Source organism: Phasianus colchicus, chromosome 1 (genome assembly GCF_987193195.1).
Source record: "Phasianus colchicus chromosome 1, bPhaCol1.hap1.1, whole genome shotgun sequence".
In the NCBI taxonomy this organism is placed as follows: Eukaryota; Metazoa; Chordata; class Aves; order Galliformes; family Phasianidae; genus Phasianus; species Phasianus colchicus.
The window spans coordinates 48,608,351-48,632,411 of NC_143436.1; the positions used below are offsets into that span (position 1 = coordinate 48,608,351).

Sequence of the window (24,061 nt, forward strand, 5' to 3'; positions counted from 1 at the left end):
CGATTACCTCCCTGTTCCTGCTGCCAACACTGTTCCTGATGCAAGCCAAGATGCCACTGGCCTTCTTGGCCACCTGGGCACACTGCTGGCTCATGTTCAGCTGAGTATCAATCAATACCCCAGGTCCATTTCCTCTACGCAGTCTTCCAGCCACTCTGCCCCAAGCCTGTAGCATTGCCTGGGGTTGTTGTGGCTGAAGTGCAGGACCTGGCATTTGGCCTTGTTGAACCTCATCCCATTGGCTTCAGCCCAGCTACCCAGCCTGTCCAGATCCCTCTGTAGGGCCTCGCTACCCCCAGGCAGATCCACACTTCCAGCCAACTTGGTGTCATATTATTTCTCTGTCTTCGTGTTAATCTGTTCCTGCGTGAATCAGGGATGTCAAGATTTCAGGATGAGTGCATTAAAACTTTGATACTCAAGGAAATGTTCTTCACAAATCCTTCGCTTGTTTTTACAGTGATCTTGTTTCCATCTCCAGTGGTACGGGGGAAAATGGGATCCCTGTTATTACGGTAGCAGCACGGGAGCAAAGCGACCAGCAGGTGGCAGCAGCCTGCAAGGAAGGGCTGGAATGGAGCTGAGCCTTGCTGGTGGCACGTGGGTCCAGGTGCCGGCAGTGCCGTGGAATGCAGCTTTTTCGGCAGTCAGGTGGAGTTCCTTTCTGTCACTTCATTATGCGTTAATCTTTGTGCGAGGCAGAGCAATGGGCCGTAATTCTTGTGTGGTTGCATGTATGCCGGTTTGGTGGTTGCCTGGGTCATTGCATCTTGTCAGCTGTACATCCCCCATAGGTTGGCGGCACAGCATTTGGTGAAGAATAACAAGTGCGAATCCATTTCAAAATTGCCAGCTTCAGCTAGCAGCTTGGCTTGTGTGCTGCCGTGCCTGAGGCACCCTGGGATGGTGCAATCCATCTGTTTTTTGGTCTCTTAATGGCACCCAGAATGAAATGACCTCAGAGCACACAGTTGTTTCTTGTGTTCTCCTTCTGCCAGCTCACAGCAGGGGAACGTAATGGGTTAACTTCATGCTTTGTGGGAGATCAGATACCATCCGGCCTCCTGGGCTGACATGAACTTCGTGTTAATTGATAAGACAGTGAAAACCACATAATGTACTTTGTCAGATTTAACAGAAATACAGTCATATGCCTGCACGTGATCAAGATTAAATTTGTGCTGCTGAGCAGTCTGGCAGGGTGCAGAACTATGTTAGCGGGCATGAAACCACAGTTTCAAGCAAAATAAAACATACGAATCAAAACCTCTGCTGCTCCTTTGTGAGAAGAAGCGAAAGGAGAGCTTTTGATAGATTTTTAGGGTTCACTTTGGTCTGGGTTACAGTCAGCAGGAAAGGTACATGAGGTTGTTCTGTAAACTGTTATACTGTGGATTCTGGGAGAATTTAACCTTTCTTGATTCATGAGAATTATGGGAAGGTATGTGAGGTCTGGCAGCACCGACTAATTTCTACCCTTATTTTCTACTCTACATCATACTTGAGTGAAGTTTTTTGGATGTGAATAGGACTTAAAATAAAGGCAACATTCAGATTACAACATTATAATGTTAATTTAGCTCTGCAGTGAAGATAAGCCCTGGGTGCCAAGATCTTGCTGCATTTCTGTGTACAAATGCTAGTTGTGCTGTGAATAGCAACAGTTTCATTTAGAAATGTCGTGTTCATACTGAATGCTCAGACACTGTGGCATGCAGTTTAAATCTTGGAAAGAGAAAAAAAAATAGATGTCAGTTCTAGTAGGGACTCACATTCATTGTCATTTGCTTAGCAAGGGCCATAACCCACAGCCTAAACTGTTGTTTCCACTGTGGAGTCCAGCTTTACTCTTGTGCAGGTCTCTCCCTTTAGTGCTAATGATTTAATCACCTTGCTCAGGAAGGCCATGTTCCTGGAGGGAAAGAAGAGAAAAAATGTCAGTTCACATTGCAGAAGACGAAGCCATGGTCTGTGTTAGGTCCATTTCACCCGGTGCTGCAGACATGCAGACATGCTTTAAATTTCTCTCGATTTAAGTAGCATTATTCTTTGTGGTGCAGTGAAACGTGCTTACGTTAAACATCATACAGAGCAGTTTCAAAATAAATCATGTCCTGAAGTGACCTCATTCCCTTCATTGCTGTTTTCCTGCGGCCATAAAATAGCTTCCAGAGTGATAAAATGCTGACCTGGAGGCAGCTGCCCAGTTTGTTTCTGTTATACAATTGTTGATATGTTTCTTTAGTTCCCTGTGACTTAATTTCCATGTTTTCCTTTTATTCCACAATTCTACGACCACTTTTAGCTAATTAAAAATAGTATACTCTAGATACTTATACAGCTGGCTTACTTACAGGATTTAGCAAATCTGTGAATTTTTACAGCTCCTTATCAAGCAGTCTCTTCTGAATCCACTTGTTTCCTCTTTGTTCCTTTTTTTGCTCATGCCAGATATTTTCTTCTTTCAGGCTGTCTCAGGAGAGTCACGTCCCCAGCTGCCAGTACTGTTTTTTGTGTACATGCTTGGTTTTATTTTTTTCCTTTTTTCCTTTTTCCCAAATACAACTTTAATAAGCCTCCTGGGCCTTTCTTTGGAAATTTCATCTGCAACTGTAAATAAACCCCTTTGTATCTCTGATGCTTCCATTTGGATTAAAAAGCCAAGTGATCTGTTTTTCAGTTTTGAACACAGAACTTTTGAAGATACATGGAGATAGATAACCAATAAGTAGCTGGGCTCAAACCTAGCATAAAGAAAAATAAACACATTTTTAAGCTTTTTTCCTGCTTTCTTTAACAAATTGTTAAACCACACAGCTTGTTGTAGTGCTTAAATTCATTCCTGTGTTTACTGAATAAAAAAGGATTTCTGCAGAATTTTTCATTAGAGGGAGTATATTTCTTTCTTATCTTCCCCCCCCAATTGCTCTGATTCTTACTTATATATATATATAAAAACTTAGCCCACACACAGTGGAATACTTCAAATATTTTTCTCAGTTACCTTGTTCTGTTTTTAAGCCTTGGCTGAAGTTCTTGAAAAGCATTGAAACAACCTGACATCACCCAAAAGGAAGCCCATAATGTCATGGTACAAGCTTGGCCTTGGATAGTCAGAAATTTTGTGAACAACAATATATGCACATTTAATTCAAGTTCTTGCCAAGTCAAATCACTGTGTTCCAGCAAAACCCCTGGAGAGAAGTGGGCACTTGGTGAGAACCCCGTGAAAATGGTAAGGAAGCCAGAAAATCAGAGAAAATGAGCAAAGATCATGCACAGGTTTTACTGCTCCTGCATATGTTCTCCAGGGACAGGGAGTGTCATATACAGTCATGAGGTACTCAGCACAGCAAGGCTTTGAACCCCACTAGGGATTTTTGGATGTTTTTGGGATGCTGGCGAGATGGTACTGTTTAACCCATAGTTATTGTAGTCCCTCAGAATGTGGCTTTTTCCCACAGGTTCTATTTTTATTCATGTTCCCCAGCTACGTATTGGTGTGACTGTCACTGTTGTGCCAGAATTCATCCTCACTAATTTCTGGACTACTGTCTTTTTTATTCAGAGCACAGTGTTCACCTTTCATCTTGTGTAAATGCCTACATCCGAGCTAAGCATCTTGGCTCTCTTCTCCAGTCCATGGAGGTTGCTCAGTACAGCTGAGCCGTCTCACACTAAAGCATTTGATTAGGTGGATATATCGTAAATCCTGGTGGCTTTACTAGCTAGAAGCCCCTTAGCAGCTGCACTACAGAAACCTCGAGTTAGGAAAGATGAATCCCATCCTTACAAACCTTTACTGTGTGACTGTTGACTGCATATATTTATTTCACTATTTGGACATATTTCACTATTTTATTTTATTTTGTAAGTACTGGGGTAGATGACCGAAGATAAATTCCTTCCTCAGTTTTTGAAATACCATAACACATAAGACGAATGGCACTGGGTTAGCCCAAGGTTCACAGTTTCTGGTGGCTGCAATTAGTCAACGTCAGGGAAATACACAGGGCAAGCCTGTGGCAGTGCTTCCAGCCTGCAGATGTTTGGCTGAAGGGCTTTCTAGGTCAGAGACATTATCTTTGAATCTAAATACACCAACTTTTACAAACAGAGCAGCAGTGGGGTGGTGAGACTGAGGCTAGTGAGTATATCATAGAGTCATAGAATAGTTTGGATTGGAAGGAACCTTAAAGCCCACCCGGTTCCACCCCACCAGAACCAGTGACCAGCTTTTCAAATTGGCCCAGAAATAGGGGGATAGTGAAGAATCACAGAATTGCCAGGGTTGGAAGGGACCTCAAGGATCATGAATATCCAAACCCCCTGCCACAGGCAGGGCCACAAACCTCCACATTTAATACTAGACCAGGCTGCCCAGGGCCTCATCCAGTCTGGCCTTGAACACCTGTAGGGACAGGGCATCCACAAACTCTCTGGGCAGCCTGTTCCAGCACCTCACCACTCTGTCTGTAAAGAACTTCCTCCTGACATCCAACCCAAATCTTCTCTTTGTCAACTCAGAACCATTTCCCCCTGTCCTGCCATTATCTACCCTTTCAGAGAGTTAAGGCCGCCGCCCCCATTAGAAGGCTGATGAGGAAAAATACTCTGGGGAGGAAAAAGTTTAGGCATCTGTTTTATGACAGGAATGGCAGGCAGTGTATTCTTATTGATGGCAAGAGCTGCATCAATAGATCAGGTGTCTAAATGAGTTCTTTGTTAAGGCACATGAGTCTGAATTTGTTTTCTCAGCACTCAGTAGCAGCCTAAAACTCTTCTGGAGCCATCCCACTGTTTTGCAGTCTGCTTTCCTACCAAACCCAGTCTGGGAATGTCACCAAGTGGTCTTCTGGTGAAATGGCAAAAGCATCATTTTGCTGTGACTTCTTGTACCAGCTACACTTCTAGTTTACCATCCTTAGCATGGACTGCTGCTGCACAAGAGCATGAAAAATATTTTGTTATGCTGGTTTATCTCTTTATGCAAGCACTCCCTAGAGGTGATGTGGTCTGTATAAAATACTCTGCATCCCTTCCATGACTTCTGGGATAGCACGTAGGTGCATGTCTGTACATTGTTGCTCCTATGTCCTGGAGCTAACTCCAGGAAAACTGGAATATTTGTGAAGTGCTGTGCAGAGGTAGCAGTTTGGACCTAGAAAACAGTACAGCACAAATGACTCCATCCCTCTGCAGAGAAAATTATCTGGCTGGACTGCGGTGCCTTGCTGGGATATTTGACTGCTTCACAATCCAGAGCTATTTTTGGTGAGCATTAGCTCTGCAAACTTTATATCGAGCTCTGATGTACAATAAAGATGTGCTCTTTACAATAAAGATGTTGCCTGTTTCTGCACTAAACAGATCAGTGATATAACAGACAATGTGACAAATATTAACCCAGCAGAGGTTATTTTTGTCTGTCTGTTGTAAATAGCGGTATCGAGATTAGGACAGTGTGAAATAGAACTGGTGGTGCTTAAAAAGTCAAGAAGACCTGGAGTGGACTGAGTAAGTCAGCACAGCAGATTTATAATGAAAATAAATAAATAAATAAATTAGTTCAATGATGTTCCCACTTTTTAAGATGAAAACAAAGCCTCTTGACTCGGAGAAATGACAGTTCAGATAAAGTAGGACTAGAAGGGAGATGAAACTGCTGCACTAGCTTTAAGCTATCTGGCTTGGATGCTGAGGAACAGCAAAATGCTGACAACAAGCTATATAAATTCACCATAGCTTTTTGCTTCAGGGAGCTGAAACACTTGCCCAGAAAGCAGGAATATACGAAGCAGGTTCCTGCTCTTTAGGTGGGCTTGTGGGCTTTCCTAGACCACCTCCAACCTTGGATTATGTCTTTTATTTTTCTCCAGTAAGCTTCCAGAATTCTTCTCATGGAGTATAAGTAAGTTCCCTCCCATCATGCTAAAGCAAATGACAAACATCTTGCTTGCCTTGGTTGTTTTTCGTGTTCAGAACTATTTAGAAATAGTTCACAGAGTCCCTGGGGGCTATAGACCACAGGCTGAAAGTCACTTAATAATTCTCGTTTTCGCCGTGCCTTGCAGATCCCTGGGACACAGCATCTCTTTCAACAGAAAGACCAAGGGGATACATCCACGAATGCGGTTACAGCTTATTTGAGGCAGAAGGCGTGTTTGTAGGTCAGAACATTTGGGGATGCATGGCAAAAAGAACATGGTAGAGAACAAAAGGCCTAAGTGATATTTAGTGTATGATAATGAATTATTCATTTATTTTTGCATCTGAAACTTGCCTTAGGGAGGCAAAGTGAGGTGAGGTGAGGTAGCTGAGTTTGTAGGGTAGCAAATACTGGTTAGATTTACTGTGCTGTGGGTAGTTTTATTTTGATTTGGTGTTAGGAACAGTCTGTGGCTGACTCTTTCTTCTTCAATTGTATTTTTAACTTTTGGCAAAGTCTTGAAGATACTTATATTTATAGATGTCAGAAAGCAAAATAAATAAAAATAAGCTATTTGTATCTCTGCGCTTCCGTAATTCAAAGTCATAACTATGACTTCCACTGACCTAAAGAGGACCAAACATCTGTTTTTTTTACAGCTATGAAGAGCTCTGATAATACCTGATAGTGCTAAATATATGATACATTTCCCTCAAAGCCCCCCATCTTTGCTTTTAGTAAGAGCAAATTCTTATTTATTAGACAGCTGTCACAAGATGGAATCTGTTCTATAAGAAGACTGGTCTTACTCAACTTAGTGTGTACCAGCAGCTGGTGTTTGCTATAGTAGAAGTCACTGCTTCTGCTCAGTGGTAATTTATCCTGAGATACACACATGTAATTATGGATGAGTGTCCCAGCCCCAGGCACCTCCTGTCCCCACACACTATGATGTTGCTCCCCTCACACATGTTGGATTGGGTTGCAGGAGGTAACTGGGCTGTCTAACTCCACATCCAGATGTTGGGCATCGCCAAACCCATGGGTGTCCAACCTTTTGGCTTGCCTGGGCCACGCTGAGTGAAGAAGAATTTGTCTTGGGCCACGTATATGTCGATCTGTCCAAAAATACTGCCTCTTATTTATTTCCTTGGAAACTACAACAGATACAGTGAACACAGTAGCACTGTGTGATAAAGCAAATTCCCAGCTACAAAGCACTATTTTTCAACAAAGTCATCACCATTAAATATGTGTTTTCATCAGCAATGAAAGGAGCCTGCATTCCACACTAGTAAACATCTGCACCAGCAGAGGTGATCCACTCTTACTGTCACCTCTGCTGAAACACACCACCCACCACCTCACTGTGCTCACATCCACTGTTGGGTCTCCATAACTGCTTGGCAAGCACCGATGAATGCCAGTTGGTGCCATTTTTTCTGTGTGGGGGAATTCAGTGACACACCTTTGCTTCATGCGCACTTCCATGTCAGATGCCATTTTTTCAGACTGCCTTTCTGCTGCCCTCTATCACATGGCACCAAAATGTAATGGGATATTGGTGGGAAGGTTCAGCCTCTATTGCCATACCTCCAACATCCATCACATGTTGTGGGCCATCATAATGAAATAGGAGGCATTACTTTCAGAGCAGCCCTCATAAAAGATATAATATAGTTAATGCATATAAGTAACAAAACCATAAAACTAGTGGTATATTTGACCTTGTTTTTTGTGAAGCTAACTCATCAATTTGGTTTGATGGAAGTAGCTGCAATTCCTAGTGAGTTCTCAAAGTGTTCATCAGTGATTTTTCATGTCATTTTATCTTTCCTGTGCTTCATCCTTGAAAACTGTTGTTCGCATACTGCCAAAAAGTGATGACATGAATAAGGTGTGATTGTGAAGAGAGGGATATTTCTCTTTGATAAGATAGGACTTATAACAGTCTAGTAGAGAGGCATGATCAGATTTTTGAGTTGAATATCTGATTGGAACTCTGTACATTCCATTTGAAAATTTGCAGATAATGTATTTTATTATATTGACTGAAAATGAAGCTGCAAATATACAAAAAAATTGATTTTTTTTTTTTCTTGAAACCTACTCTCAAATTCCTTTATCAAAATGGAATGTACAGCTGCATATTTTTTGCTGTTCACAGGACTGTTTTTAGCCAATGTATCAAAACGCATGAAGTTATTTGTCATCACTTCAGCTGGTGCTGCACTGCGCCCCATGCCCTGGTTTCAGCCAGGCAGTGTTAACAGCACACCAATATTTGGTTGTTTGCTGAGTGATGGTTGCACACCCAGAATGGGGTACAGCCACTACCATGATGGCATGGGGCCATGATGGCAGCCCATTTTGGTACACAGGAACCACTGTGACTCTCTTTTCCCCACTTCCACCAAGCAGGCAGATGGCAAAAGGCTGTGTGAAGCTGTGGAGGGTTTTCCCTTGGTACAGTCTCACTCAGGAAAAAGTTGCACCAGGGACTGAGAAACAAGCATGGGCTAGTGGGACTCCATCAGAGTTTTTAGGGCTCTATTTTTACAACCTCTTAAAGAGTACCATTATCGTAAAAGAATCTGGTATTTGTGGATTTGGAAAGTCCAATAAAATTTAAGTGGGAAAACATATCAAAGTCACACTTATTTTCTATATTTATAGCTCTAGTTCTGACAATACACCACAGATACTGCAGTCTAACCTTACAAGGCTGCATCCTCAGTAAGGACATCTCTGTGTTTAAGACATTCCCCTTCAATTTGTCATGGCCAGGAGATGAGTGCCCCGCATGTTGTGTGGGCAGGGGGGCAGTGCACAGTGACCTGCGGATGACCACTGGACAGAACCAGTACAAGCACATGGGAGCCCCAGGAGAGGAGGACATGTTTGACAGCCACTGTCATCATCATCCAAAATAAGCTTAAATAATTATGTTCTATACAATGGATGGGGAGCAAGAACTGGAGAAAGTGCCCACTCACATTCTTGCAGCTTCACTGCCCCCAGCACTAGAGCAAAAGCCATGCCAGGTCAGTCCCAGGCTGCAATTACTGGTACTGACAGCAAATCCAAGAGGTGTGCTTGCTTCTCTTGCTGGAAGCGGCTCTTTTTGTTGGTTAAACATTATTTGCTACTAATGAATTATTGGCACCTCTCCCTCTGATTCTGCTGTCTCAGGTGCGGCCCATGCCTGCTGCACACCCTTACCATGTGAACCTCATGTGCTCAGTGTTTCTCCCAGGTATGCCTTGCCAGCTTATAGGAGTAACTCTCCACCATACCCTTGCTTTGGGTAATGCGATGTGTTACATGAAAGTGGTCTTCTAGATTGCCATAACTAGCTAAAATGTTAAAGCAACAAACTATCTTGTCTTCTGTGAAGTGTTCCTTCTTGCACGTTATCTCATAGAGGCTAAGACCATGGCAACTCTTTTCATACAAAGCCCCGTTGTTTTGGCTGTCCCATAGCAATGAGCTAGAAACTTAGCAGGGCCTATGTCAGACAGTGACATTGATATAATGTACATAATAATCTCCTTTTTTGGGAAGACTTTTGGTGTGCATGTGTAGGAGGTATAAAGGCATTTATTTATTATTATTATTTAAACAGAGCCCTTTCTCATGGACTCCTGCCTGTGCACTAATGGGTGAGGATGGGAGACACACTGTTAGAACCATCTAGGATTATTCTAGTGACATCCTGTATAGCTCTGACTTGAAAACTGCTCCAGTGATCCTGCACAAGAGCTCTAAAGTGCCTGAGCCACAGATGTTAGCCACAGTATATCTATCCTCAACCCTGTTATACACTCCTGGTTTGAAGACTTACAGGGCACAGATCACATAAGGAGAGTTTTTTCTGAGTTCATTATTTCCTCTGTCAGAAAAGGTGATGTTATTCTTATCTCAATTTCCAGCCACTGCATCTGATTTTACTTCTACTGCTTTGAAAAACTCCTATTAGAAACTTGTTCCCATGAAGACATTGTCAGGCCCGATCTTTTAACCATCTCTTTAGTAATATACCAAAAGGATTATGGATCCATGATGGAAAGTGATGAAGCCATTTCCAGTTACTGAGGACTACTCAGCAGCCGAGCTGCAGCGACGTGTTGTGCATGTGCTCTGAGCTTGCTGCAAGCAGAAAAGATGCACACAAGCATAAGCCATCGTGAGCTGTTCTTTAATGGACAATTGGAACAGCCAAAGAGATTACAGCAAAAACTGTAACAGTTGATGAGCAGTAGTTTTTAAAGCTCTTGTGACCTCCACACTTTGGGTATGTGTCTGAGCTCTGAGCTAATTTACTCTCTCTCTGTGTACATTCAGTGCCTCATCACAAAGCTCAAGGGAATGAAGGGGCTGTGGAGACAGGTTTCTCTTCTTGCTTTTCTTAGCACCAAAGAGAAGACACATGAAGGGCACTGAATAGTTTTTGTACCACAGTGTAGCTCCCAGCCACAGTCTCAGGTTGATGGCAAAACTGAAGGTTTGTACTGCTGCAACCACATGGGACCTTCATCTGGGGCTCAGAGAGACTGCAGGCAGTCCCCACAGTATGACTTTTCTCAGTCCATCAAAAGAAGTGATTTAAAATGTACTCTGTAATTAAATTATTATAACTAGCAGCAATTTCCTCCTGTTTGCAATTTAGTTCATATTAAATTTATCTCCATCGTTTTTGTCTGTATAAACTTGGGAATCTGTTTTTTAATTGACTAATTTCGATTGAGAGATGAGATTCTTCTGGGAGTAGATATCTGAAGGCTCCAAACTTCTCATTGTGAATCACCAGATCAGCCCAGGGCCAGGGTAGAGAGGGGAAGGAAGTCATTCCTTCCTGCTTGGTTTATCAAAGCATCTTGGCATTATTATTCAGGCTAAACACTGCTTGAAATTCTTGTGAATGTTAATTTTATATTCAGAGATACAGAGAAGCTACAAGTGAGAAGGATACAACACTGCAGCACTTTTCCAGTCAGGTAATTCAGTGGTTTGCAGTGAGCTGGTTTGGTTTTTTTTTTGAAGCCTGACCTGACCCAAAGCCCATAGAAGTCAGCAGTAAGACTCCCGAGAGACTTTGGCTTTAAGTCAAGGAATTAACTTCTATATGTCTTAGTGCCGTAGGATATTATTGAACTAAAGAGCTTATTAAGATTAAAAATGGGATTAGGCATTACCATGAATGAATGCAAAGAGGTTACATGGCTGAGATAAAGCTGCAAAGCTTCATTCTGCCTTTCAGGAAAAGACCCTGGAGTGGAGCCATGGAAAAGAAAATTACTCATCATAGCATTACATACAATGAGGTGCATTTTTTATCTTCCTAAACTGAGAACTCTGGCACTAAAGGTAAGATGTGGAATTGAAACCTCACAGCTTTACTTCAAGCAGTGATTCTTGCTGATTGGTGCAATGAAAATGTCTCATTCATCTCGGTGTTTCTTCTTTTGAGCCTTGGATTTTTATTTTTTTTTTCCAGTGAACTTTTCTCCCTTAGCCGCTAAGATATCAGCGAAGGATCTCAGCACCGCAAGGAAGAAGTGGGCAGACATCAGAGGAAAGAGGGGAAGGGAGGGAGATGTAGAGAGGGAGCAGTGAGCACAGTGCCAGCAGCTGATGTACGGGGGCAAGGCTGCATGCCTTGGCTTGATGAAACCTTGCCAAGGGCAGCTGCTTGCTGCAGGCCGAGGGCTCACTTGGGGCTAGCACTGGTGTGCATCTGAGCCAACAGCAGCATTCGTTTTTTTTCTTTTGGAGGAGGCTCCGTTGAAATAATAAATCCTGACAGCGGGGAGTGGGGCTGAGAGCTTACCTCAAGCATTTCTCTTTGATCATATTTATGTCTTTCCATTTCTTTACTGGTCTATTTATGTCTTGTTATCAGAAGCTTACAGATGGCTGCTAAACAGAGCTACCTATGTATTTAATTTTGAAACTGTAATGACAAAATACATTTGGTCAAAGTGTGTGGCTAGAAAAGTGGCTGAAGAATGGCTGGAGAATTACCTACAAAAGGGACTAGGGGTGCTGAACATGAACCAGCAGTGAGCCCAGGTGACCAGGAAGGCCAATACAGCCTGGCCTGTATCAGAAACAATGAGGATTGCAGGTCTGGGGAAGTGAGCGTCTGCTTGTACACATCACATATGAGACTTCATCTCAAGTATTGTTTTGGGTTTGGGGCCCCTCACTACAAGGACACTGTGTTGGTCAGGTGGGTGCAGAGAAGAGCAATAAAGCTGGTGAAGGGAATGGAAAACAAGACTTACGATGACCTGTGGTGTTGTTTAGTCTGGAGAAGAGAAGGCAAGGGGAAATGTCATGGTTCTCTACAAGCACCTGAAAGGAGGTATAGCAAGGAGAATGCCAGTCTCCTTTCTTGGGTGACAAGTGGATGCAAGGAAATGGTCTCAACTCGTACCAGAGGAAGTCTAAATTTGATGTTAGGAAAAAATTCTTCACAGAGGCGGTGGTCAAAGGTTGAAATGGGATGTTCAGGGAAATGGTGGAGTCCCCATCTATGGAGGTATTGAAGAGATATATGGACATAGCACTGAGAGATATGGTCTGGTAATGGAACTTAGTAGGTTAATGGTTGGATTTGATCTTACAGGTCTCTTCCAATCTAGATGGTTCTATAATTCTATTTCACATGAAAAAGCAAACTTATTCACTTTACACAACACTACTATACTGCATGCAAGAAAGCTGCAATGATGATGGCCAGAGAGACTGCCCTGTCTCCTGCCAGAGTTACATCTGATCCATACCAGATGTTCTCTGCAGGGGATTCTTGGATTCTTTCTACAGTCCCGCTGCAAATGTCCTAAGTAACAGAGCCTCCCCACTCCATAGGACAAGACACTAGCTTTCCCAAGGAAGGGATTTGTTAAGACTTGATAACATCTACTTAAAATTTTGCTGTCTTGTTATGGTCAGATAGACTTTTTCTTGTATCATCCAGGTGATATTTGTCTTCTTTTGTTATCTACCTCCAGGTGGGAAACAGAATTCCACTTGGCTATTTCAGCAACTGGATCAGATTCGCTGTTGCCTGTAGAGTCCTTACAACTGCATTTCCTCATCTTTCTATCTGTATGTTTCTTTCCTCTCCCTCCCCCTTCTATGTTTGCTTGAAATGCGTAAAAGTTTATTAGGTTCTGTCCTCAAAATGCCTGGATCTGAATGCAGCCTTCTGGATGGGGATGTAAGAGTGTTAAGTTTCTCTCAGATTTTTCATAATATAGCTCCTTGTGGTGCTATTTCTATATAAGCTGTCTTAGTCCAGAATTGCTTTGTTTCTGACTATGTTTGGTTCCAATTTCATTGCCCCTTGCTTTCCCCTTGCTCTTGTTTTGGGACTGGTGCTTACCTGATCTTCTGCCAGCTTAAGATGTGTGTTTGAATGGACTGCTCCCCAGTGCTTTCATCTGTGTGATCCCCATCCTGACTGTTTATGTGTGACCTGGCTGCATACTGGCTTTCCCAAGACTGTTTTCCTGCATCTCCACAGTCCCCCCCTTGCTATTGAAATTCAGTATTTGTTGGCTGAAATACTGTGCTGGCTTGGAGATTGGGCTTGATACTAACCCATTAGTTTCCAGTAATGCATTTACAAAGTGCTTACCCTGGAAAATTCCTTGATCTCAGTGAGGATTTCAGGTAAAAATGCAATCACCAAAGCCAAACCAAACACTATTGTTGTTTCTCATCTTGTTGGCTTGGTGTTATTTTTCTTCCTTTACTCTCAGACCTGCAGTCAGCCCCCTTGGTGCAGACAGATGCAAGCTTCCTATGCCTGTACCAACAGCTGCCTTGATGGTGAGGTGGCTGTCTGCTACAGGTTTCAGCTGACTGGTGTCCAACTTGTGAGATGAGCAGAAAGAGCTTGCATTCTCTTTGTGACTAGAGAAACTAATGTGGGGGTTTGTGAAAGCAATATTGTTTTGTGCCTTAGGTCACAGAGAAGCCTCTACATGCCTGAGGAACTGGCCCTGTCTCCCATCTGCCTACAACCTTACTGTGTCCCTCCACCCTCTGTAAACCTGCTTAGATCACACTTACAAGAGATGCTTGCTAACAGCTCACAGTGGAGGCTGTGTTAACAGTTCTGGGATTTCCATCCTTTGCTCCTTCTGTTCAGTCTTCACCAGAGATAAAGGGAAATAGAACACAGGCTTTTGAGCTCGTCTTATTTCTTCTTACAGGTCTTCTAATAGCACAAGGCACCTGGCTGTGGTTGGCTGTTGTTGGAGCTGCTATGGAATGTCTCCACCTTGGTAACTATCACTCACACTCTTGAGGAAATCTTTCCTTCCTTGGGATATTTCTTGTGCTCACCACTGCCCAAATCCCTCAGGGTACCAGAATCTTTTTTTCATTTCTAAAGCCCACCTGGCTAGAGTCACATTCTTAACAAGATTCTCAGGAATGGAAGAGACCGTCAGAAAAATGACGAGGCAAGAATGCGTTTATGAATGCCTAAAGGCAGTAAGTCTTTGGAGTGAAAGCATTGATTTCACCCAGCAGGGTCAGCAAGGGCCAACAATCCCGCCACAGTTGTGCTAAACTCCAGAGAAAGAAACCACATGAAAATAGAGTGCTGGTTAAATGTAAGAGCTGTGAAAAATCAGGTACTGGAGACCTGAAGGTAGAAGATACTCTTTACGTTATATTTTCTGCCTCCTAGAATCTCATTTGTGAAAAATGTCCCACACAACATCCAAGAATATTGTCAGAATACATTTTTTATCATCTTCCATACCATTGATCACTACCATAGGAAAATGCCATAGTGGTTTGATACTGAGATGATGATTTTCAAACGTTTGTTGGATGGGAATCTTGCAATGAACATCTCCAGATCTACTGTAAACTCCAACTCACACTGAATGTTTTTTCTTTACTGTGTTTCCTGAGATGGTTTAGATCATTTGTGGAAAGAACCTCTGGAGATGGTACAAAAAAAATCAAGGAGACCTACCAGCATATAGCAGCAGGAAGATAGCCCTCAGGAGCTGAAACTCCTATGGAACTGTAGAAGGTTCAGCAACAAGAAGCAAAGGGACACGTGTGTTGTAGCTTTCCTTTGCAGTCATAGCAATAAGAAGGAACTATGTTATTGCTATGGAATTACTATGGGTTGGAAGCACGCTGACACTCAGTTGCACAGTCCTGAAAGAAAAAAAAGCTGCCTAAAAGATTTCAGCCTTTGAGGAAATGGTGCACACCACACCTGGGAGAATGCACCAATCATCACTCAGCTTCTTAGATGATATCACAATTAAGACTTTACTGCCTATTGTTTGGAGATAAATAGCTAGTTTTCTCTCATGAGGAGGGGTGACTGGCACTCAGAGCTTTCCTAAGAAAAGGATTTTAGAATGAAAAGCTGAATCATCTGCCTTTCTCAGGACATATTTTGTAAGTAAGTCAGACTAAATTTTTAGGATTTTAAAAATGTATTTTATTAATTTTTATTGCTTTTGACTTGTTTTTATAGTAAAAGAACAAAGGATAACATATTTCAATGTATATAGACTAAAGTCCTTCTAGAAACTATTTAAATATATTTGCTTTCTTGCACCACAGCCATCTCTTACTACTTGAGAAATTGCAGCTTCAGGAGTTACATCTTGTTAGAAAAAACTCTGAGTCTCAGACAAAACAACCGTGAGAATGTTTCAAAACTCCTAACTCTTTGAACTCCTTACAAATAAAGGAACAAATGTCATTCCTATTAATGCATATAAATTATTTTAAAAATAACTAACAAACTGTGGTGACTCAAAGCATCTTCTGGCAAAGCTCCTCAGCCAGGCATGGGACGGGGGTATATGTGCGTTCCCATTGGAGGTGTGGTTCTGCTGGGAGCAGGGGTTATGGCAGTCCGATATGGAACTACATCAAGACCTTCCCCTTTGCTGAAACACTTCAGTCTCTAGGCTAAGGAGAGCTTTGCTTTTACCCCAGTGTTTTCTAACTGAGAATCTCATTATTTTTGTACTGCTTTCCCAAGGCCTGGGATGACAAGTGAGCAAAAGAACTAATTTGAAGGTTCTCCTCTTGGTGTACTCCTGCTTAAAAAAGGAAAAGCTCCATGGAAATAGAGGCAGCCAGTTTGCAGGATGCAAACCTGGATCCAATGGGTCTTTTCACAGACTGAGAACATGAAATAAGGATCACATTCTACAGGACAGTGAAATGGAAGGAAAAGCACAAGAGCACTGACATAGGAACATTCGCATTTAACCACAAAAGGAGAGGGCTAGCACATGCTCGAGGAAAAATAAAGTCAGTCTCCTGCTGTAAAAGCTAAATAAAATATCACTTACATTCAGAACACATACGGAAAGAAGAAAAGCCTTAAAAGATATGAAAGGTGTGAGAAATGAGGAGCGAGCAGAAAGCACACACTTGCCTCTGCCCATGGAAATAGCTGTGTGCAGCAATTAGCTAAATGATACATGACTCCAGTGCTGTGATTGCACTGCTGTTCTGAGCCACTCGCTGCTTTGCTGCTGCTGCTAGTGACAGGAGCACTGAATAATAAAAGCTCTACTCAGGGCTGCCAGTGAGAATTTCCTTCAGCTTCTGGTGCTGGAGCTATATTTTACATGAAAACTGCTGGCTTTTACTTATGCCATGACAGCAGCTGGTAACTATAGCACAGCTGTGGATTTATAGCAATGCTTTATGTGTGGGGATTGATCTTCTAGGCAGGACTTGCTTTCCTCCTCACAGCCATTCCTTGCTGCTCATGAACATTCTCAGCACAGGAAAGACAAACCAGGGGGAGGCGGTTCGTATGCACTGAGGCTTGTGAAGCTGAAGGCAATGATAAAAAATGCCGTCTGCTCTTATGCATATCACGTAGCTACAACAGCGCCTGCTCCTTGCCTCTGACCAAAATGAAACTCCTTCCTTAGCGCAGGGCAGAAGGGAATGTGGGTGCCTTCCCTCGCTGCTCACCAGTGCTGAGACTGCCAGAGACCAGGAGACACAAATCGATAAGGTTAAGTGGATTTGCTCTGTGCTTGCCTGCAAACCCACATCCTCACCTCCCCCTGCCTCCCACCTGCTCTGCTCTTATCTCTCCCTGGGGAACATCCAGATGGGCTCTGGAGCTTGGAGCTGGCAGAGGTTGAAAAGAGCCTTCCTGCAGCTGAGTGCAATGAGATAGACTTGCACATGCTAACTAATGCAATGCCATCTTCTGCTAGATGAGACGGAACTACCAACACTATCTGGTGGCAAATGGTAATGATTTTTTGTCTTTGTAACCAGCAGCGTGTCCTTGGAAACAAACTCCTCATGTAAATATGTATGGGTTTGGGGACAGTGCAAATGTCATGCAGGGGCCTGCTGCCTAAGGAAAGGACACACAATGTCATGTGGAGGGTCGTTTCTTTGGCATCACAGCCACTCGGGAGCAGAAAGGAATGAAAAGCAGGATTAATTCATTTAGCTTTTGATCTCAGACACACACATTTTCATTTAACAGGATTACAACAGCCGGAGTCTCGTGACCCATAGCTGGTGGGCAGAAAGAACGTTTCTAAGCCCTTTCCCCCTTTCTTGGTGAGGTGCATCTTAGCAGCAAGTTCTGATGGTGAATCCCTGGGGAAGGCTCTCCCACATAAAAGTAGCCCAATGTCTGAACTAGTTACTCTGATTTTGTTTCTACAGATGCCCTCCTGGCAACTAATTGGTGTCCCAGATAACGTGGCAACATACCCATGGAAATCCTATATAGAAAGCTGTCAGAGAGGGAAGGAAGAAAAAAGAATGAGTTTGATATAATTAGGTCTGGGCATACATGCACACACCCATGCACACACTATCTCAGCTAACCAGGAGAAAAGCTTAAATGAGACCTATTTTTTCCACACACGTGAAGATCTACAACAGTGGGAGAAGATAGGGTATGGTGCAGGGAGGCATTAAGACATTTTCAGTAGTTTCTTCACATGGAGCATGCAATCTGTTCAGGGTCCTGAATAACTTCTTTGCCAAATTAATTTGCAAAGGACTTTCTCATAACTAGCTCTTACAAAAACACCCTGCGCATGAGCAAGTGGCTATAAGGGCCAGAAATCAGTGTCAAAGGTGATGAAGACCATGCTGGCACCTGTGGAGTCACCAGGTGACACCAGTAGAGATGCTGGAGCCTTAGATGATCCCAAACTGGGCCAGCTCGTGCAGTTCCAGATGGCTGAAAGCTTCCCATGGGCAAATCACCGTGATATCTGCAAAAGAGAGAGAATGAGAAATGGGTTATGGAGCAGCACTTCTTGGATTTCTATTGTACGAACAGAAAAGCTGATTTACTGAGAAAACATTAAAATGTGGGACAAGAAAGAAAAGTGAGACTCCATTTGAAAATTAAATGAATCAATGAGTTCTTTAAATGTGGTACTTCTACCAGTCTGAACCAGATCACTGTATTTTCTCCTGTGCCATCTTTCTCTGTGAACATGACTGTGGTTGCTTCAGTGGTGAGACTGAAGTGAAAATTCATTCCGGTTATGGGGTTTCTCCTGTTCTTATAAACTGCCTATAACCAAACTGTGGTATCCTTGAAGACGTGCAGTCTTAAATCAGATGCTGAATGATTTAGTGTAACATGTTCAGGACCTGTAACTCACTGATAGGTGCAGCTGTTATTTGACTAATTATAGGTCATTCAGTGTGTATTTTTCAGTCCAAAATACATAAGTACATAACATTCTTAAAATTAGGGTTTTGGTGATAGCACAAATACTTCCCTAGCTGAAGTTTAGTTACTGTGATTTCTGCTATTAATAGCTTAGCACTTGGCATTTATTTGAGAACCTCATGCTGCTGAAATTCTTAGTCAGAGTATTAGCAGAAAACAAAGACAAACAAACCCATTTGCAGCCAAGTGAAAGTATCCAAAAATTGAAGCATGACTAAACAGCCTTTCTGCCTTGTGTATGTAAGCATGAGCATGGCCATGGCAGCTTGCAGAGGGAGCACTGACCTCCTCCAGTGACCCTGAGAGCTGCAGAGAGGCCAGGCAGACGGAGGCCACCCCAGCCAGACCTCTACTGTGCTGAAAAGTGACTGCATGTATGTTCAAGAGGGGCACAACAGCAACATGCTACAGAGCCTACCTGTGCCCAGCCCCTCCATGCCTGGGATGTCATCTCCAAACCTAGGAGAGAAAAGAGCAGGTGAAGGGTGAGTTTGGGACAGCAATACCAAGGGGAGAAGCCCCACAGCCCCAGACAGGGAAGGGGGAGTGTGGGGAGCAGATGATGAGGAGCAGCTCCAGGCTCAGGTGGGCCAGCACCAGGACAAGAGAGCTGATGGCACTATGGGGCAGGAGAAGCCTCCTGGTTCCTTGCCTGGGGGAAGGTGGTACCACAGGAGCTCAGCAGTGAGGAGCAACCCAACGAGAATAGTTTTTTTTCTTTCCAAAATACCCTTACCCTTTTACTCCTTTTTTAGGAGGCTTGCTCTTGAACTGCCTTGTCTGTCTCTGCTTGAACTTGGGAGGGCCCTTCCGTGGTGTGGTGGGACCAGTGGGAGCATCTCCAGTGGTAAGGTTGGTGGTGGGGTTCTCGCTCATCGTTTGGCTACTGTCAGAAGTATGCCTCACTCAGATCCCTCTATCTGCAAGAGAGTGGCAAGGACTGACACAACACTCTGCTTATCATATCTAGGTACCAATAGTCTTGTGACAGGTTAATTATGGGAAGTAGAATTGTGACAGAATTAAACATAAGGATACAAAACATAAAGAAAGACTGTTATGCATACAAAGCAAGCAGTTTAAGCATTACCTTTCATTGTGAATGCCAGAATTAAGATAACAAATTGTGGACATTCCTGATAGGAATGAAAAGTTAACTGAATCCCATAGTTCAATGACCTGTGGAATTGTGGAGAATTACACCTTTTCTGTCTCAGACATGGCTGGATTATTGGAGACAGGTTTCTGCTGCAGTTTGCCCCATGGTTTGGGCAGGATAGGCAGGTTTAGCCCCTACTGTCTTCCAGTTTGCATTCACAAGAGTAGAGCTAGAGTTTTGACTTGCTAGTTCTAGATATGACTACTAGGACCCATAAAGGCATGCTTACGAACTTATGGCTTAGAGATTTATCTTGTTCTTTGGAATCATCATGATATACAACACTTGTTCTTGTATTTGTGCCTACGCATTGCCTTCCTCACACTGGTGAAGATGGGATGCTGAGCTAGATGGGCCTTTAGTCTGAGTGCAGCTGCACTTAGGGCTTCAAGTTTACCAGTGCCAATCTTATGAGAAATAGCACAGAATTTCTGAAAAATTGTGAAGGCCAATGCAAAGCATTGAAAACTGTGGTTTAGACAGACTTTAATTTCTGAGGATTGAGAAGATAAAAGCCTGTAACTTTCCACAGTATCTGTTGTCCATTTTGATGTTTTGAAGCATTGTATTACATTTACTGACCTCATTGTTGACATGACAAAATGCTGTTCCACTTCTCAGGGGCTGTAGAATTGTTGGGCAGCAGTTCTGGTGTGGGAAAAACCTTTCCTGTCTGAGAGCTGCTGCACGGAAAGCCCAGGGAGGACAGCAGGAACTCTCTCCAGTGCCCAAGGGAGAACCCTCAGCTTGATCAAATTCTGTGCTAATTACTGTGCTAGAGCAGTTTGACCACATCCATTTATGGACAAAAATAATTGCCAGTTTTTTCTTTCCTCCCTGGAGTCACATTTTTCCCCATGACCATTATATAACTCCTGTCTCCAAGTTTCTGTCCCTGTGCAGCCAGGCTGATGGAATAGCTGATGGAATTAACTTCAGGATTTTGGTACTAAAAGGTAATCCTATTATGTCATAATGCTCTGGCCTAATCCCCAATATCACCTGCAGTGACACTCAAGACTTCTAATCTCAGAACTATAAATGCCATCAAAAATGAGTGTTCTTTTTTTTCTTAGCTTAGAGAATAGTCCTCATCTTTCTCAGTGCCTGAAATAGCCAGAGTGCTGAAAACAAAGCCTGAGACGGAAGGAGAAACAGCATCCAAACAATCCTTCTGTGTCAATGGCAGACCAGTGCAAGGTGAAGAGCCATGTATCTGTGGCAGTCTGGGAATACTTCTCCCTTGACATCCTTCCATCTGTGATAGCAGTAGAATGGATCCTCATGAAAACACCTAGAGGCATGCTAGTTCTCCTGTTGCTTGTGGCCAGGCTCTTGCCTCAGCTGTAACATCCCGTGCTGGAAAGGTTCCAGCAGCCCCAAATGGAGCAGCAGATGGTTGTGTCTGCAGCTGAAGGATGCACAGATGCTATTCCTTTGCCTGTAACACAACGCTTCCCAAGCACACACTGTGCCCACAAACACAACGACCAGCTCAATTCAGAGAAGTTGCTGGTTTGGCTGTTCTCTGAAGAACCTGAGCAATTGCCCAGTATTTATGGCTCTATCCTCACAGCGTGGTGGCTGGACAGGCACTGCTGTCACCTTCATCTCTTGCAGAAAGGGACAGGAGGTGCAGTGATTGGAGCTTCTGTATCCTTGGCACCCCTTACAAGGGCTGCTCTCAAAAGTACAACCAAAGAAACAAACTGGCTAATAGATTTCCAACCCTTTGTCCTGACAGCCAAAATTTGTAAGAGGCAACTGAGCTCAGACTTAGTTCTCAACTCAAGTTGTCAACTGCTGTCTGACAGCATGGTACCTTACTCACAAAATGGTAATTGGAGGCAACTCCCCGTAGATCTTTGAGTCTGTACCTTCATTCCATTGAGAAATATCAAACAGGAAGATACAGTCCTTGGAATTTACTTGGTCCCAATCCAAAGTAGCTGGGTCCACATACCAGCTACTTTTATACCTGAGATTTGGGATAGAAAAGGATCTCCCGAAATCACACTTTGTCCTGTCTCTTACATGCATGAATTCAAGAAACAGCATTCAACGTAATGGAAAGGGACAATTCTGTCACCTTCCTTACTAGTATCCCTCTACCCATTCTTCCTACACATCACCAAAAGAAAGGGCAGAGGCAGAAAGCAGCTTAATGTCACAGAACAGCCTCCATCTGGCAGAAAGAATCTAGCTTCCCTCCCACTATGGAGCAGGCAGGACTTGCTTGCCATCACCCACAGGCAGAGGTGCCTTGGTTCATGCTGGAGCCCACCCTGTCCCAGTCTCCACTCCTCGTTATCAGCTGCCCCTGCCTCGGGATGGCATATTCCCAGAGGTGTTTCCCAGCCTCCCTGTACCTGCTTACTTGGCTGGTCCCTGGCCCCACACGAGGAAGATAGTTGATCAATGCTGGGTGCAGATGAGTCTCCTCTGGCTCCTACAGGTGTTATGCAGCCCCAGGGCTTCCCAGGCTGTTGGAGCTCCTCAACTGCTGCCAGCACTGGGATGCAGCTGGTGGGTAAGAGCAGCTGTGGACGTGCAGGCAGCTGGGGAATAAGATGTTCTTCCACACACTTCCTCTGCCCCCTCCTCTGACAAGGAGTTACTAATTGCCCCTGACAGCATTTCTGTTCAGTTCAGGGCTTAATCCTTGGGGTAAGAGCCTTGCTTGCGTCCAACTGCTAATTATACCTAATGCGCATTAATGTGCTTATCTCAATTGCGTCAGATATCCCACCTCTGAGTTGCTGGCCAGGTTAATCATCCTTCTTTTAGTTCTCTTTGAACCTAAAGAGGCTTGAATACTACTGTCAAGTGCTGACTCTTTAATCTGCCTCCTCCTGCCCCTTAATCTCTGATTTGCTATGGAAAATTTCCCTGGCAGATAATGCAGATGCCTCACTTGACTTTCTTCAGACAGATTCAGCACAGAGTCTCTTCTTTCTTTATCAGATAACTTCAGGTATGGAATCCACCACATGCCTGGTGTCTTCACGGTGCTGCAAGGATGTCAGACACAGAGATCTCCATGCAGTGATGCACTGGGAACACACAGGATCCAGGAGGAAATACCCTCAATTTTTCAATCCTTTGGATAATTATTTCTTGACCTCATGAGAGCCACAGGCATTTTCCTTGCAGACAGGCTTTCATCGGGGCATACTGAATCCAGTATAAGATGCCTGTGGGGAGTCTTGGAGGCAATCTCAGTCTCTTCAGTTGGCTAATCATAGACATAGAAACAGTACATGCAGGTCCAGCCCTTTCTGATCCAGTGCTCTAGATGAGATCTCACAACTCTTCTTAAAGTTTTAAGACCACAAACAAATGAAAGATGCACTCCAGAAGACAGGAAAACACATCAAGTCGAACTGTATTCCCACAGCAGCTTCCCAGATGGCGATTACTGGAAAAACTATCTCAGTTAGGGGGGTGACATCAAGGAGGGATTCATTCACATGGGAGATGCAGTGCTGCTTAGTACAAGCTTCTCACTGATGTGTCCTATGCCCTGACCATCCCTGGGAACCCCAGGGTGAGCCCACAGCCAGGCACTGCCAACAAACCCCTACCGAGGACTGCCCAGCCCCAAAAATAGGGTGGTCCTGGGAGACGGTGGAGCCTGGGATACACCAGTGCTGCAGTATGTACCTTGATGCCCGGCACCCAGCCCTAATGGTAGAAGGAAACAGCAACAACTGTGCAGAAACACAACTATCTCTCTCAGCTACTGGGTGCGCTCACGTTTTTCGAGCATGAAAATCCAAGCTCTTCCCCCACTAGGAAAAGACAGCAGCTTCTCTTGCACATACCCCTTCCCTCCCCCCTCACCCCCTTATTGCATGGAGCTCCTTGAAAATACTCACGGTCCTAAAGGCTCCTCTTGCAAACCATTCAACTGTCCTGCAGCCTGGGTAGAGAAAAGTCTCGAGGCGTCCTGCCTCCCACAGATATACCCTGCCAGCAGGTGACATCAGGGCACCAGGCGCCAATCAGGGACAGGCCCACGTGGGGCAGTGCGTGGCCTCGGTGCTTTGCAGGTATGGAAAGGAAAGAGTTGGGGCTTCAGCCTTAATTCCAGCCCAGTGAAACTCCACTGGCAATAATACGCGTTTTTCTGTGGGGGCTTCATACCTTCAGTGCATTTCTGTTGCCCATTGTGGCTGCCTGGGAGAGCTGTGCAAGAGATTTGGGAACAATGAGAGGTATCTGCAGATAAGAAGAA

At 43.8% G+C, this 24,061-nt stretch overlaps 1 protein-coding gene across 3 annotated transcripts; it reads right to left on the reverse strand.

Annotated features, from left to right (window-relative positions):
• Nucleotides 1–15,445: 15,445 nt before the first annotated feature.
• On the reverse strand, nucleotides 15,446–23,743 carry PDE6H (phosphodiesterase 6H). Of its 3 annotated transcripts, none has more exons than XM_090140622.1 (4): nucleotides 23,703–23,743; nucleotides 19,402–19,585; nucleotides 19,084–19,124; nucleotides 15,446–18,195 (listed from the first exon to the last, which is right to left on the reverse strand). In XM_090140622.1, exons 2-4 carry the CDS (start codon nucleotides 19,539–19,541, stop codon nucleotides 18,119–18,121), a joined length of 258 nt encoding a protein of 85 aa, XP_089996748.1. In that variant the 5' UTR covers nucleotides 19,542–19,585; nucleotides 23,703–23,743; the 3' UTR covers nucleotides 15,446–18,118. The 3 variants fall into 3 exon arrangements, with proteins under 3 accessions (XP_089996748.1, XP_089996755.1, XP_031455867.1); XM_090140629.1 differs by lacking the exon at nucleotides 23,703–23,743 and adding an exon at nucleotides 22,202–22,591; XM_031600007.2 differs by lacking the exon at nucleotides 23,703–23,743 and adding an exon at nucleotides 22,194–22,591.
• Nucleotides 23,744–24,061: the final 318 nt, after the last annotated feature.

What these genes read in the sequence shown, in the direction of transcription:
- PDE6H (XM_090140622.1), bottom strand. Translation starts at nt 19,541, where the DNA reads ATGAGCGAGAACCCCACCACCAACCTTACCACTGGAGATGCTCCCACT. An exon ending in CCTAAAAAAGGAGTAAAAGG is followed by an intron (nt 19,125 to 19,401) that starts GTAAGGGTATTT and finishes TTTCTCTCCTAG; the next exon opens with GTTTGGAGATGACATCCCAG. An exon ending in CATGGAGGGGCTGGGCACAG is followed by an intron (nt 18,196 to 19,083) that starts GTAGGCTCTGTA and finishes TCTCTTTTGCAG; the next exon opens with ATATCACGGTGATTTGCCCA.